This window comes from Astyanax mexicanus, chromosome 20, assembly GCF_023375975.1.
Source record: "Astyanax mexicanus isolate ESR-SI-001 chromosome 20, AstMex3_surface, whole genome shotgun sequence".
Classification (NCBI taxonomy): Eukaryota; Metazoa; Chordata; class Actinopteri; order Characiformes; family Acestrorhamphidae; genus Astyanax; species Astyanax mexicanus.
In genome coordinates this window covers 2,686,215-2,701,258 of record NC_064427.1, presented here as the reverse complement: position 1 = coordinate 2,701,258, position 15,044 = coordinate 2,686,215, and the positions used below count along the sequence as shown (strand labels likewise).

Genomic DNA, 15,044 nt, shown 5'->3' with positions numbered 1-15,044 from the left:
AGCATCCAGACGCCGATGTTTTCCTCGCAGCAATTACCACACAAAGGACAGCAAGGTGCTGAATGGGAGGCTCTGAGAATGACAGGAGCTTTGTCACGGCGCTACAAAAGAAAAGAGCTTGCTGATCATTCGCTTCGAACGGCTCGCTCGGATCCGGAGAACAATCCTCGCCTGCCAGGCCTGAACTTTGTGAGGAGCTGCTGGCACGGCGAGGAGAGAGAGAGACAGAAGACGGGCGGCTCCACAAAAGCCGGCTTCGCCTTCTGCATCGTTTTTCCGCCCACAACTTTGTTTTCATCATCTTGTCATTTGAAAATGGCTTCTGCTTTCCTTTAAAAAAAAATAAACGGGAAAAAAACGAGGGAAAAAGAAAGAGTCTTGAGCTTGACAGTCGTGAGCTCTGAGAGAACAGAGGGCGGTGACGGAGTCGCGCCGCGGCGGCGCCCGTCATGTCGACGGCTGGCGGGGGAGGATAAAAAGGGAAAAAGGCTCATGTCTTTTTTCTGCCGTCTCTTTCAGGAGGAACCGCCTCGAGGCAGAAGGGCTTCCTGGGGTGCATCCGCTCTCTGAAGCTGAACGGGAAGACTCTGGATCTTGAGGAACGGGCCAAGATCACCCCCGAGGTCCGGCCCGGCTGCCCGGGACACTGCAGCAGCTACGGGGGGCTGTGCCAGAACCAGGGCCGCTGCGTGGAGAAGTATAACGGCTTCGCCTGCGACTGCGGCGCCTCGCCGTACTCCGGCACCTTCTGCCACAAAGGTAAGAGAAGAAGCGAGAGAGCAGCTGTTCTTCTCAGGTGTTCCTTTTTTATTGTTTTTAACACTTTAACACAGCGGTGTCAAATCCACACCCCTGGTGGGCAACAGCAGGTCACAGTTTTTAGCATCCCTCCTCATTATACATACAGTACAGGCTAAAAGATTAGTCACAGCTTCTCTTTTTTAATGCGTTTTCTTTAGTTGAATGACTATTTATATTGTAGATTCTCACTGAAGCATCAAAACTATGAATGAACACGTGGAGTTTTATATACTTAACAAAAAAAGGTGAAATAATACTAGTTTCTTCAAAATAGCCCCCCTTTGCTCTGATTACTGTTTTGCACACTCTTGGCATCATTCTCTCAATGAGCTTCTTTAAGAGGTGCCCACCTGAAATGGTTTTCCAACAGTCTTAAAGGAAGGACTTCCCAGAGGTGTTTAGCATTGGGTTCAGGACCGGTAACTGTGGAGTACAGCTCTTTTTTACATAAAAAGACCTCCATGTATTCATTCATAGTTTTGATGCCTTCAGTGAGAATCTACTGTAATGTAAATACTCATGAAAATAATAAAGAAACGCATACATATATATATATATATAAATGTTGATTTAAAATTAGTATATATATACTAATTATATATATATACATAATTACAATACATTCATTTTCATATCGTCGCTGTCCAATGAAAAACACTTATCTCCAAAACACAAGTTTACAGGAGAGAGGAAAAACCTTGTAAACTTTCAATGGAGGTCAATGTAAAAAGAGTTTATTTCAGGTAATTTTGAAGAGTTTCTATTGGCCCATTCATCAAGAAATGTTGGCACAGTGTAGGGGACAGTTTGTCTGTTCAAATTATGTAGTAAACTAAAAATCGACCAAAAAATGTGATTTGAGGAGGGGGGGGGGGGGGGGGGGGTATAGTGCTCTATAGGATCCTAAGTAGTTTTAAAAGCAGTACTTTTTTTTAAACACTTGGTTTTACTTAAAGAGTAAAATGTTTGAGTTGATGCTTCTTCAACAAGTATTTTATTAAACCCTACTATCATTATCTATAATTCTACCTACAGAGTAATAAATGTACTTTCTTTTTCTCACTCCTTTTTCCTCCAGAGGTCTCCGCCTACTTCAGACCCGGCACCTCCGTGGCCTACACCTTCAAGGAGCCGTACGAACTGAACAGGAACTCCAGCTCCCAGTCGTCCTCCATCTACTCCGACCTGACGCTGAAGGGGGAGAACGTCTCGCTGAGCTTCAGGACCGGCCAGGCTCCCGCACTGCTGCTCTACGTCAGCTCCTACTACAGAGAGTACCTCGCCGTCCTGCTGAACAGGAACGGTCTGAAACCTCGCTAATCTCCCCCCTCATTTCACTCAGTGCAGCTTAGCACATTCATTTGGATTAGCGCGAAGGCTCCGGGTCTCTTAAGGCGCGCGACTCGTCAGCCGTCGCCGCTACTCCATTCTCGCCCGGTAAATTACTTTGTGCTTTCTCGAGACCCGTGAAAGAGAGGGGGAGAACCAGCCGAACCCTGTACACCCCACCCCCCGAGGCGAGGCGCTTCCGGCTGATAGCGTGCATCATATAGCGCTAATCGTATAGCGCTAATCGTATAGCGCTAATCGTATAGCGCTAATCGTATAGCGCTAATCGTATAGCGCTAATCGTATAGCGCTAATCGTATGCTACTGATGTTTAGTGATGGAGGAACAGCTTTCCAGTCATCATTAAGGCAATGACCTTTTGGGTTAGTTAGCTTGATCATCTGCGTGAGATCATTAAGCATCCGGAGCGTTAGATGATCCGTGAAAAGCTGGTGTCTATAATCTATTTCTATATCTCTCACTCAGTACACTTAATTTATATACACTGTATGGCCAAAAGTATTGGGACACCCTATATATCCTGTTTATCCTGCTTAGGAAATTGTATTATTAAATATTAAACAGTTTATTACACTGTACAGTATTATATAGCCTATATCTATAGAATATATAACATCTGTCCTTAATGTCCATTTTTAGTTTACTACCTAATTTGAGCACACAAACTGTTCCTTAAGCTGTGTCCAAAATGTTTTTGAATTTTTTGATGAACGGACCAATAGAATTTCTCCAAAGAGGGTTTTATTTCTCTTCTGTAAAGTTGCTGTTTTGGAGATGGAGTTGAAAATGTAGTTTTTCTATATAAGTGCACTAGTGCATCTCAAAAAATCTGAGTATCATTAAAAAGTTAATTAAACTTTATTTCAGTAATTCAGTTCAATTTCTGTTCTTTTTTTAAGCTTTTATTTATTTTATTGTTGATGATTATGGCTTACAGCCAATAAAAAAAAATAAAATAAATAAAATATTACATAAGACCAATTGGTACTTTTCGCAGTGTGGGCAGTGTGCCTGCTGTCCTGCTGGAAAATGAAATCCGCATCTGCGTTAAAGTTATAAGAAAAATCTTACAGCACTTCATGCTTCCCTCTGCTGAAAACTTTTATGGAGTTGCGGATTTCATTTTCCAACTGGGGAGATTAGTCCTCCCCAGGGTCGACCAAAGAAGTTGAGTCCAAGTGTTCAGCTTAACATGCAGAGGTTGCGTGAGTGCTGCCAGCATTGCTGCAGAGGTTGAAGAAGTGGGAGGCCAGCCTGCAGTGCTCAGACCATAGGTCACACATGGCACTGTCCTAAAAGAAAGCCTCTTCTGAAGCTGATACACAAGAAAGCCTGCAAACAGTTTGCGTTTACACATCCTCTATTGTGATTCGATTAATTGTTTCGGCAGCAATAGTTCAGGTTATTAGGAATGTAATAATAATAGAGATAATAATAAATAATAATAATATCTGCCCTTTGTTGGTCTATCCTGTATTTTTTTAGCACTTCCAGCCTCATAGCCATCACAACCTCGTTGGACTGAACCCAGTCGATATAGACAGCTCAAAGAATGGAGCGCTGGTGCGTGGCACTAATACCTGTTAGTCCAATTAGCGAGAAGTTTCCGGAGGCTCATTTGACAGTCTGAAGATCCCCCGAGTTTCCTCCTGACAGCTGATAACTCGAACCCGTGTCAGATGTGTCCGGTGACGCTGGGCCTCTGGAGTGTTGACCCGCTCATCAGGCACGGGCCAATCAGCTTCAGGCTGTTTTATTGGACTCTCATTTCAAGCGAAACTTCTCCAGAGCTCCTCAGATCTCCCTCTTCCTCTCAAACAGACTGATAAATCCAGCGGATGCTGATGGATTATTCAGCCGGCTGCGCTAAAGCCCGGCTTTTTAGCTTCAACCCAGTCTTAACTAATATTGAGACTCTATAATCACCAGAGAAACACGAAGCCACAGTCATGGATGGATTAAAAAATAAAATAGTTGCACACAGAAGGAAGTGAGGGATTCAGATGCTATTCAAAACCAGGAACTATAAAATATTAACAATTTAGACATGGATATGGGCCATTAATGTCTAAAACACTGGCAGCAAAGATTTAGGGTTAAAGTTACAAGGGAGCAGGCCTGTTAACTTTGATATTTTGCGTAAAATTCTCTCAAACTGACCATTGGATATTCAACATGGCACTTCATGGCAAATAACTCTCTGCAGACCTCAGAAACAGAATTGTTACTCTACACAAAGATGGCCTAGGCTATAAGTAGTTTCCTAACATCCTAAAACTAACACACAGCACAATAGCCAAGGTCATACGGTAATTTTCGAGACAGGTTGCACTCAGAACAGCCGTCCCTAGGGTCGACCAAAAAGTTGGCTTTAAAAAATAGATCATGAGTGCTGCCAGCATTACTGCAGAGGTTGAAGAAGTAGGAGGTCAGTCTGCAGTTTTCAGCCCATTCACCACACACCGCACTCTGTTAACTCCATCTGCATGGCGCTGTGCTAGAAGGGAGCCTCTTCTGAAGCTGATGCACAAGAAAGTCCGTGTACAGTTCAGTGAAGATGATCCGGTGCCACTCTGTGACACTCCATAACAATCTAGCATGACTACCCACCAAGTTTCATTACTGCTCATGGTTCTCAACACGAGTTACAAGCACATGACATCTTTAGAGATTTTTCAATTTATTATATTTTGTTTTTGTACACTTTAAAAAAAAATTATAGCTAGCTTTAATAAGAGGGAAGTTCACCAAAACTTATGTTTTTACGAAGGTTTTCTGAATGACGCTCATGATGCTCTGAGTTTCCGTATGTTTTACTTTTAGTGACTGAATTTGTCGTATGCTGCACTCTCTCGATTCACAGAAAGAAAGGCGCTCAGGCTGCTAAGTCCCTGAAATGATGAAAATGAATTTGTTGTAGTATGTGTTATTGATAGGGGATTAACTATTAATCCTCTTAAAAAGTCAGCTTTGTAGTCGTGTAAATACGAGTTACCGTTAGCGCATATTGATGGTGTTGCTGTGGCGTAAACATCAGTACCGCGTCTCCGTGACTTTGCTGCTGAGTGCTGAGTTTACTCCAGTGTCCTCTGCTTTAAAGTGAAACGGGATGATCTGTGCTTTTTTAAAGGGCATCTGGACGTCAAGTACAAACTGCAGAGTAACCGAGACGCCGAGGTGTTCCAATCGAACGCCAGGAACCTGGCCAACGGGCAGCTGCACCAAGTGTCCATCAGGAGAGTCTCAGAGAGCCTCAGCGTTCAGGTGAGATGCACACTTCACACACTTTATGAAGATATGAAGGCTGTGTTTTTGACTGGTGCTGAAGGGCACTTTTGAAGCTTTTTGGAAAAGCTTTTTTGAGTTCGACGTTTTCGGCCACAAAGTTGACGACTCGTCTAAACAAACTGACAAACTGCTTCAGTCAGGGCCGTTTTGTCAGGGTGTTTTGTCCTTGTCCTCGCTGTGGAGAAGGTGTCCCCTTCAGTGTTAATAAATGCAATAAAAAATAAATAATAAATAATAAAAATTAAAAGCAACGTCTTAAAAATTAACTCAAGCTTTGCCCAGGTCTGATTTTCTACATAAAAAAAAAAAAAGTCAAGTTTGGATCAGGTAAAAGAAACCCTACTAAATACATAAAACATAAATAGTATGTTTTTATATAAAACAAAAAAATGTACATAGCCTTATTGCATATTCATTCACATTTGTTAGTGTGCTATTTAGATTCCACTGTTTTCCATGAGGAAAAAGTCCAATAAAATGTTTGCACAAGATAAAATACCAAAAACAGGCAAGAGAGTCGAGAGTTGGAATGACCTCAGTGGTGTCGAAAACTGTTGAAAAGGAAACAAACAACTGATATGTGGTTAATATGGTATTTCTGGTGGTTTCTGTGGTGTTTCTAGGTTGTTGCCAGGTTTTTTGGTGGGATGTTGCTTGCTTACTTTCTAAATGCATCGTACAGTGTGTTTCAAAATGTTGCTGGGTGGTCTTTAGGCAGTTGGTACATTACTCCAGATGGTAACTATGGTGTCTGGGGTGGTTGTCAGGTGGTTGATGTTGTATCCCATGTGATTGGTTGTTTTTGAGATTAAAATACCAATAGGGTGCAGATCTGTCATTAAAGATAAATGTGATGCTTAGAAGAATCGAAAGTATAAAACATATTCTGGTTTGTTTAAAACAGTTTACGGTTTACAGAATAATTCAGCATGTGTTCATGTATAGCTTTATTTTATATATATATATATATATATATATATATATATATATATATATATATATATATTATGATATGAATTTGTTGGAGGATCATGTACAGTACAGCTTCACACTGGAAGTAAATGTTTATTTAACCGTTTCTTCCTGGATTTAGTCTCCGGAGTGGATCCTCATCATTCAGTGGGCGAGTGGGGGGCAGTCAATAGGCAATCTGCTCTGCAGTGCTGAAACAGGGCTGTGCCAGAGTGCTGCTCAGCAGATAACCCCCTCCAATTAGTCTAAGCCTTCCCCATAATCGCATTTCAGATATGTAAGCCAGTCCAGCACGTCTCAACACCCCACCAACCACCCCACGACCACCGTTACCCCCCGAGAGGCACGGCACTACGGGGCAGCAGCTTTAAACCAGAGTGAAGAGCAGCTTTAATTAAAACACTGTGGAGGAGCAGCTCTCTGATCACTATATACCACACCAAAATCATCTTCAACTCGGCAGTCTTTTAATGTTTAATAGATCTTTATATTTAACTTAATTACATCAATATTTGATATATGATTAATCGTGATTATTTTCTTTATATTGAGATTTCACTAGGTGTTTACTTCTCTAAGGATTTTAAAATATAAATTATATAATTCATTTAAGATTGGCAAAATGGAAATATATTCATATAAGCAGTTCAATCACTTAAAAAAAATAATTAATCACAGAAATCTGTGATTATTCATAATGTATTTTTGATATTTTGAAGTATAATCATGTGTGGTGTGTCTGGCAACAATGTTCAGCAATATAGATTAATACTAAATTGATTCAAACAATAAAGAAAAACATATGGAATTATTTAGTAAACAAAGTGTTTATGAGGTAGGGTCACCTGGAATCCAGGCTTTCAGTTAACAGCTGTGCCGAACTCATCAAGAGTTTATGATGATGAAACTGGCACTCATCAGGACCGGCATAGGAAAGAAAGAGCAAGAGTTACCTCTGTTACACAGGATAATGGAGATATATATATATATAGAGAGAGAGATGGAGAGAGAAAGGTGGGGAGAGAGAAAGAAAGAAAAAGACGGAGCAAGCAATAGAGAGGGGAGAAAGAGAGGGAGAGAGAGAGAAAGAGAGATATTGAGAGAGCAATAGAGGGGAGAGAAAGAGAGAAACAGAGACATAGAGAGGGAGGGAGAGAGAGGGAGAGAGTGATATAGAGAGAGAGGGAGAGAGAGAAAGAGAGAGAGGGAGAGGGAGAGACAGAAAGACAGCTAGAAAGAGAGAGAAAGAGAGGGAGAGAGACAGATATGGACAGAGCGATACAGAGGGAAGAAAAAGAGATAGAAGAAAAGAGAGGGATTAAGGAACATAGAAAGACTGAGGGAGAGATATGGTGGGAGAGATAGAGAGAGAGAGAGAGAGAGAGAGAGAGAGAAAGACAGATAGATAGAAAGAGGGAGACAGAAGGTGAGAAGGAGAGATAGTGATGAGATTTCTTTTTCCAGCATGAATAAAAAACTAATCCACCATGTCACTGTGTTTATTAAGGCTGCAATGATTAATTGAAATAATAAAAAATATCTATTATAAAAATCTGTTAACTCCTGATTTAATGCTAATTTGTCACCAGGCTCTGTAAGATAAGGTGATAAAACAGAACAGTGACAGTGAACAGCGACAGCACTAATGTTTTAAATTAATTCTTATTATATATATATATATATATTTTTTTTTTTCTCCAGATTGACCAACAAGCGAGGGAAGACTTCAACCTGACGTCAGACGTGGATTTCAATGCCATCAAAGCCGTGGTTATTGGGAAAGTACACGGTGAGTAAGGCCATTAAGCGCTGCAGACCGTGCGTCTGGGTTGGGCTATTAGCGAGCGCTCAATAATAAAAAGAGCTGGATTGTTGAAAGTACAGAGCTTACAGTCCCGAGCTTTTACACACGACGGGAGAAAAGCGTCCGAGCCGAGCGCCGGCATCAGAGGAACGCAGATGGAATGTCCTTATAATTGATCATTTTGTATTATTATGTGCTTTTTAGAGTTTTTGACCCGTACCGGAAAGGCCAAACGTCTGGGAAAAGAATAAAGGGGGGAAAAAACAATGCAAATGCATCCAGAGCTTGTTTGTTCAGTGGAGCGAGTGCACAAGCAATGAGATATTTTAAGGGCGAGATATTCCAGAGGTCTGTTTACTTCAGAGACGGAAAAATCTTTCAATTTTGCATTAAAGTTGCTGTCTGGAGTGGAAATAAATAGGTCAGTTAAATGTCCACATCTAAAAATAGAAGCTGCGCATTATACACTGAGTTTAGTCTCCGAAACTGAGACCCCGTGCTCGCGTTAAACACGATTAAGCAGAATTCACCAGAGAAAAAACGAGATAACTGAGATTAAATTAAATAAAATGCACTGAATAACAAGCTCACGCAGATTTAAATACTTGTGTAAGGCTTTTATTTGCTTTAATCATAAAAAATAGAGGCTCTTCACATCATTACAAATGTAGAGGCTGTTTATGACTAAAACGACTAAAAGGGTCTCTGCTGGTGCTTTAATTCAAATTATATATATATATATATATATATATATATATATTTTTTTTTTTTTTTTTTTTTTTTTTAGCCACTTTGACTGTAGAAATGTACTTTTAAAATACTGTTGATTTATTAAAGCTGATGTCCGTAAGTTTTGGGATTTGTGGGATTTAGGGAATTTAGTGCCCTCTCTGGTTAGAAAGGGTAATTGCACCAAGCATGCGTAAGAAGAATCATTTTAAACTGGGTGGGTGTGATGCGGTCTCCTTTCAGAGCGGATGAATCCGATTCCAGGTTATGTTCAGTCAGAGAGAGAGAGAGAGAGAGAGAGAGAGAGCGCTCAGTCAGAATCTTCACTCCTTCGTTTCTTTGTTTTTACTATGAGTGAATGAGCTACTGAGCTCTGAGTTTCCTCTTCTGAAGTCTCCATTGCTCCACCAGCCGCTCGCGTTCAGTAAAACTGAGCCGGATCCTCTTTTAGAGGCTGTACGTGTGACGTAAGTACGTAAAGACGCGTGACGTGGCCAGAAGAAGAAGAACTTAGCAGGGATGGTGGTTCCGGCACATTAAACACAATATTTTATCCATATTCTTCTCCACTCAGAAATGCTTCTGCTTTCAGTTTAGAAACAAAGTGATGTCAACCTCAAAACTGAAGGACAAAATGCTTCTAAATGAGAGAGAATGAAGATGTATGTAACTTTGGGGGAGTGACTACACACTGACAGTGCTCTGTATAAATAAATGAATAGATGCATCATGAACCAATGGGAAACCTGTGCTTAACAGTTTAACAACTTTACTCGAGGTCGTATTACTCAAAAAATATATATAATAATATAGAACAGTATAATGTCCATATCTAAGAATAGAAAAACATGATCAAGCAGAATTCACTAGAGGAAGAAACTAGATAACTGAGGTTAAATTTAATAAAATGCACTGAATAACAAGCTCACGCAGATTTAAATACTTTGTAAGGATTTTATTTGCAATAATTGTAAAATAGGGGCACTTCACATCAGTACAAATGTAGAGGCTGTTTACAAAATGACTGAAACGACTGAAAGGGTTTCTGCAGGTGCTCTTATAAAATTATAGCCGTTCAAAAAAAACTAGAAATGACCCTGAGAGCCTCTTGAGATGTTTTATTCCAGGTCCTCCTCGGTTTTTGACGTATTTCTCAGATTGTATTAAAGTGGATTACTGCTAAACAGGCTAATTTTGCCCGTTTTAAGATTAAAATGAGTCAGGAACTCTCGGAACATCTTGTTTTGTGCGGATACACAATGCCCTCCAATTTTAGTTCAGTGATGCATCCTGAATTACACAGCTGTTGAATTGCATTTACATATATACATGAAATGATGCACCAAAAACATCTTTTTTATTAACTTTATATTCGTTACAGCCTTAAATCATGATTAACCCTTTGAACTCTAGGCTGTTTTTATGCGTTTTTTCTTCGTTTTTGTTTTCAGTTCCTCTTTCAGGTCTTATAACACAGTAATTATATCAGACAGACACATGCCCTGATCTCTTTTACTCCAGAAGACATACGGCTGCTCAAATATATCATCATTTAAAATGCTTCCTTGTAAAAGGAAGCAGAATTGTTAGATTTTCCTGGAACTGATCATGTTTTGGTCAAAATTGTCCTTATTTTTGAATGTAAAGACTTTAAATATATTCACACCTAAGATATATTTTCAAAAATGGTTAGACTAGAGTGTTTATGAGTTTAAAAATCATAAGAATATTGATGATTTGAGTTCATTAAATTACTTATTAATTATTACTTTGACTAAATACATGGAGAAACAGCATCAGGCGGATTTATTTCCTTATTTTTCTCGATAATCAATAATCACACCTCTAGGATACATATAGATTAACTTATTAAAAACCTGACACTCAGAGCAGCCTATAGCCTTCCAGCATTTTAATCAGGACACACAAAGAAAACATATATATTCAAAATGTTTAGTGCAATATAACTATTTAGTAAAAATGTGCAAGTAATATAATAAAAACTATATAAAGTAGTGCGCACACCATACCATAGCTTTAGTTTGAGTAAAGCAGGTAGTTTCACACTGTTTTTTTTTTCTGTGGACACTTTTACTGAGTCTTTATTTACTGATATTATTTGGTTTGAAACATCATATAAATATGTTTGAAGCACTAAAGGTAAATAATATTGGTTGGGGAAGGAGATTTTTCACTTTTTTAGGTGTTTTTCTCTCAATGAGTTTCTTGTAGATTTAGCTTTACCGCACTGGGATGTGATCTCTATTTTTAGAAAGAGTAAGCTCCGCCCTTTCTAACCATATATGGATTATGTTTATGTGTGAAGAGATTCCTGAGTAATTAAGCTGAGAACACAAGGTGAGATTTTGGAGGGAAAATCCGTCTGTAGGGTTCTAAAGGGTTAAGGTGAATGATTAACAAATATTTTAGTCACATGACTACACACATGGTTGTATGTAGATGTGGATTTCATTTTCCAGCAGGATTTGGTCTTATATAATATTCTAACTTTCTGATTCATTGATTTTTGGGATTTCACTGTCTGTAAGCTTCATAATCATGGTAGGGGTGTGGGAGGAGCCAAGTGCAGAGATATAGCGAAAACGGTTTTACTATAATTATGTGTGCATAAAAGAAAAAGGGGAAAATAAACAAGAGAATGCCCTTTCGGCGCAACAAAGCTAACTAAATAATGCCTCTGTTTGAAATAAAATAAAGACAGAAATAGTAACAGAAATTCAAGAAAATTAAATTATTTTCTTTTCTCCTCAGCCTTGCAGGCTTTCCCTTATCTTTTCTTTCTTGCCTGGCAAGCTTTCTTTTATTTTCTGTTCTCTTATTTTGTTTTCTTTTTCCCTTTTCAGCCTTGCAAGACCTCTTTTATTTCTTTTCTTTTCAGCCTTGCAGGCTTTCTTTTATTTCTTTTCTTTTCAGCCTTGCAGGCTTTCTTTTATTTTTTCTTTTCAGCTTTGCTCCGTGGAGCTACCGTTTACCGGTCACAGGGCATGAAGTCTGCGACATCAATCTGCTGGAAGCTCGCCTTTTTAAAGACGGTACCACAGCTGAGGCTGATGACGCGTGATTGGCTTCAGGTGGCCTTAATGATCCCTGTTCTAATGAACTCTCAGCCGGTTCCCTTCTTACCACCTCTGGTGGCCGCTGCGGGAACTGGCTGAGCCCTAACAATAATATAATTTGAGTTTCAGAATTTTAACTGAATTACTGAAATAAAGTAATTTCTATATTTACATGCACCTGTAAATATTAATTTTTTATTATTATTAAGGTGCTATCTTCTGACTGTATATCAAATCCAGATTTTAATCACTGGAAATAAAAGCTAAAATGATAAACCCAAATGCTTTCAGTCTACAGCAGAAATAAATAGCTTAGCCTCACTGTTCCAATACTCACACATTAAAACTGTATAAATTAGCCTTAAGACCTGTTGTAAATGAGCCCCTAACAAAAAAACATGGAGGACATTTGCGAAGAAATGGTTACTGTTGAGAAAGTTCTGCTTCTTGCGTGGAGATAAACCGCACTGACGAACATAATGGCTCAGGAAATGTCCATTAACTGGTAGCGGAGACCATCTGTCTGCTGTTTCTCTCTTTTATTAGGTAGAGGTGTAGAGTTTTTTTGTTTATTTTGTTGTTCTTGTAATTAAACAGGTCCCTGCTGCTCCTTCTGTTGAGTTTCACACAGCTGTGTTTGGACGTTTTCCAGTCGAGACGACGGTTTGACAGAATTACTGTAGATTTCTGGCGAGGACATACAGTCCTTCTTCACTGTTTCATCCACTTTGTACAGTCTAACAGTCTATCAATTAGCAGATGCTCCCACCACCATGCTTAACAGCTGGTGCGGTTTACTTAAAGTTGATGCATCGCTTTACTTTTATTACTTCAAATAACTTTGAAATTCTCATCTGATCATTAAATGTTTTAGTGTCCATGTGGTTCAGCTTTCTCAGTCCATGAACATGAAAATTTCCCTTGACTGTAGATAACGATGCACGTTTTTTCTACAGCTTCTTCCAGGCCAAAAGTCATGGGACAGCAGTGAAGCATTTAGGGGCTCTTATCTGGGGAGCTGTTTGTTAACTTGTGGTTTCTGAGGCTGGTAACTCTGATGAACTTATCCTGTACAACAGAGAATACTCTTGCTCTTTCTTTTCTGGGGTGGTCCTGATGAGTGCCATTTTCATCATCATCATCATCATCAAGTTTTTGATAGCCTTTGCAACTGCACTTGAGGATACTTTTTTTCATTTTTGAAAGTTACTTAGTTGAGTATTTCTTGCCATAATATAGATTAGAACATTACTCAAATATGGCTATTCCCTGTATTTATATATAGATATACTGCTCTAAAAATATGAGACCACATAAAGATGATGAGTTTCCTTGATTTAACCAAATTGAAAACCTCCGGAATATAATCAAGAGGAAGATGATTGATCACAAACCATCAAACCACCAAACTGAACTGCTTGAATTTTTGCACCAGGAGTAAAGCAGCATAAAGTTATCCAAAAGCAGTGTGTAAGACTGGTGGAGGTAGAGGACATGATGAAAACTGTGATTAAAAACCAACAAGGGTTATTCCACCAAATATTGATTTCTGATCTCTTAAAACATTTCTTTGCATTATTTGAGGTCTGAAAGCTCTGCATCTTTTTTGTTATTTCAGTCATTTCTCATTTTCTGTAAATAAATGCTCTAAATTACAATATTTTTATTTGGAATTTGGGAGAAATGTTGTCTGTAGTTTATAGAATAAAACAACAATGTTAATTTTACTCAAACATAAACCTATAAATAGCAAAATCAGAGAAACTGATTCAGAAACTGAGGTGGTCTCTCTGCAGAGCAGCGTAACGCTTCTGGACAAATGAAACAATTTGCTTCAGTTCATGCTCTATTTTTCCTTTTTCTACACCTCCTCCATCATGGTGGAACAGCTTAATTTGTCTCATCCATCTGTAAGTCTGAGATCTGCTGGTCTGTTGGAGATGGTTGGAGGTGTGTGTGGAGTTCTCTGATTGGCTGTAGTTGTAATTTTTCTCAGGTAATGGCCTTTGGCAGGTCTGTAGCTCCACTTCAGAAGCCTGTATCTGACCTGCTGAACTGTTATTCAGGTATTTCTCTGTACGGCTGAAAGGACTGAGTTCTGTGATTTTAGTCTGGGAGTGCTGATGTCTAGTGAAGGTATTGCCAAAAGAATAGGACTCTCTAAAGCAGGTGTGGTCTAGTGTGGTCTATAAACTACAGACAACATTTCTCCCAAATTCCAAATAAAAATATTGTAATTTAGAGCATTTATTTGCAGAAAATGAGAAATGTCTGAAATAAAAAAAAAGATGCAGAGCTTTCAGACCTCAAATAATGCAAAAAAAAAACAAGTTTATATTCATAAAGTTTTAAGAGTTCAGAAAATTTCTGAATTATAATCAAGAGGAAGATGGATGATCACAAGCTGATCATCAAACCAAACTGAAACTAATTTTTTGCACCAGGAGTAAAGCAGCATAAAGTTATCTAAAAGCAGTGTGTAAGACTGGTGGAGGAGAACATGATGCCAAGATGCATGAAATAAAAACTGTGATTAAAAACCACCAGGGTTATTCCACCAAATATTGATTTCTGAACTCTTAAAACTCTTTATGAATATGAACTTGTTTGAACTTTGCATTATTTGAGGTCTGAAAGGTCTGCATCTTTTTTTTTTTTTTTGTTATTTTAGCCATTTCTCATTTTCTGTAAATAAATGCTCTAAATGAGAATATTTTTATTTGTAATTTGGGAGAAATGTTGTCTGTAGTTTATAGAATAAAACAACAATGTTCATTTTACTCAAACATAAACCTATAAATAGCAAAATCAGAGAAACTGATTCAGAAACTGAAGTGGTAAGATAGCAATGAGCATCGCAACTCACCTTGTGATAGTAGGTTAAGAAAGTATCCCCATACTGAACAGAATGATGCAATAACAATTCTTTTTTTACATACTGTAGATTTGACAGCTTTAATTCATGCATTTGAATAATAATAAACTATAATCGATATAAGCTTCCATAATGCATAAAGTCTGGA

At 38.7% G+C, this 15,044-nt stretch overlaps 1 protein-coding gene across 2 annotated transcripts in view; it reads left to right on the top strand.

Moving 5' to 3' along the window:
- Positions 1 to 15,044, top strand: part of cntnap3 (contactin associated protein family member 3) — a 158,316-nt gene that overhangs the window by 133,122 nt on the left and 10,150 nt on the right. For both annotated transcript variants that reach the window (XM_049468997.1, XM_049468996.1), the window contains exons 18-21: positions 520 to 759; positions 1,880 to 2,104; positions 5,282 to 5,415; positions 8,113 to 8,200. In XM_049468997.1, coding sequence (XP_049324954.1) covers positions 520 to 759; positions 1,880 to 2,104; positions 5,282 to 5,415; positions 8,113 to 8,200 — 687 coding nt within the window. The remainder of the gene's footprint in view (positions 1 to 519; positions 760 to 1,879; positions 2,105 to 5,281; positions 5,416 to 8,112; positions 8,201 to 15,044) is intronic.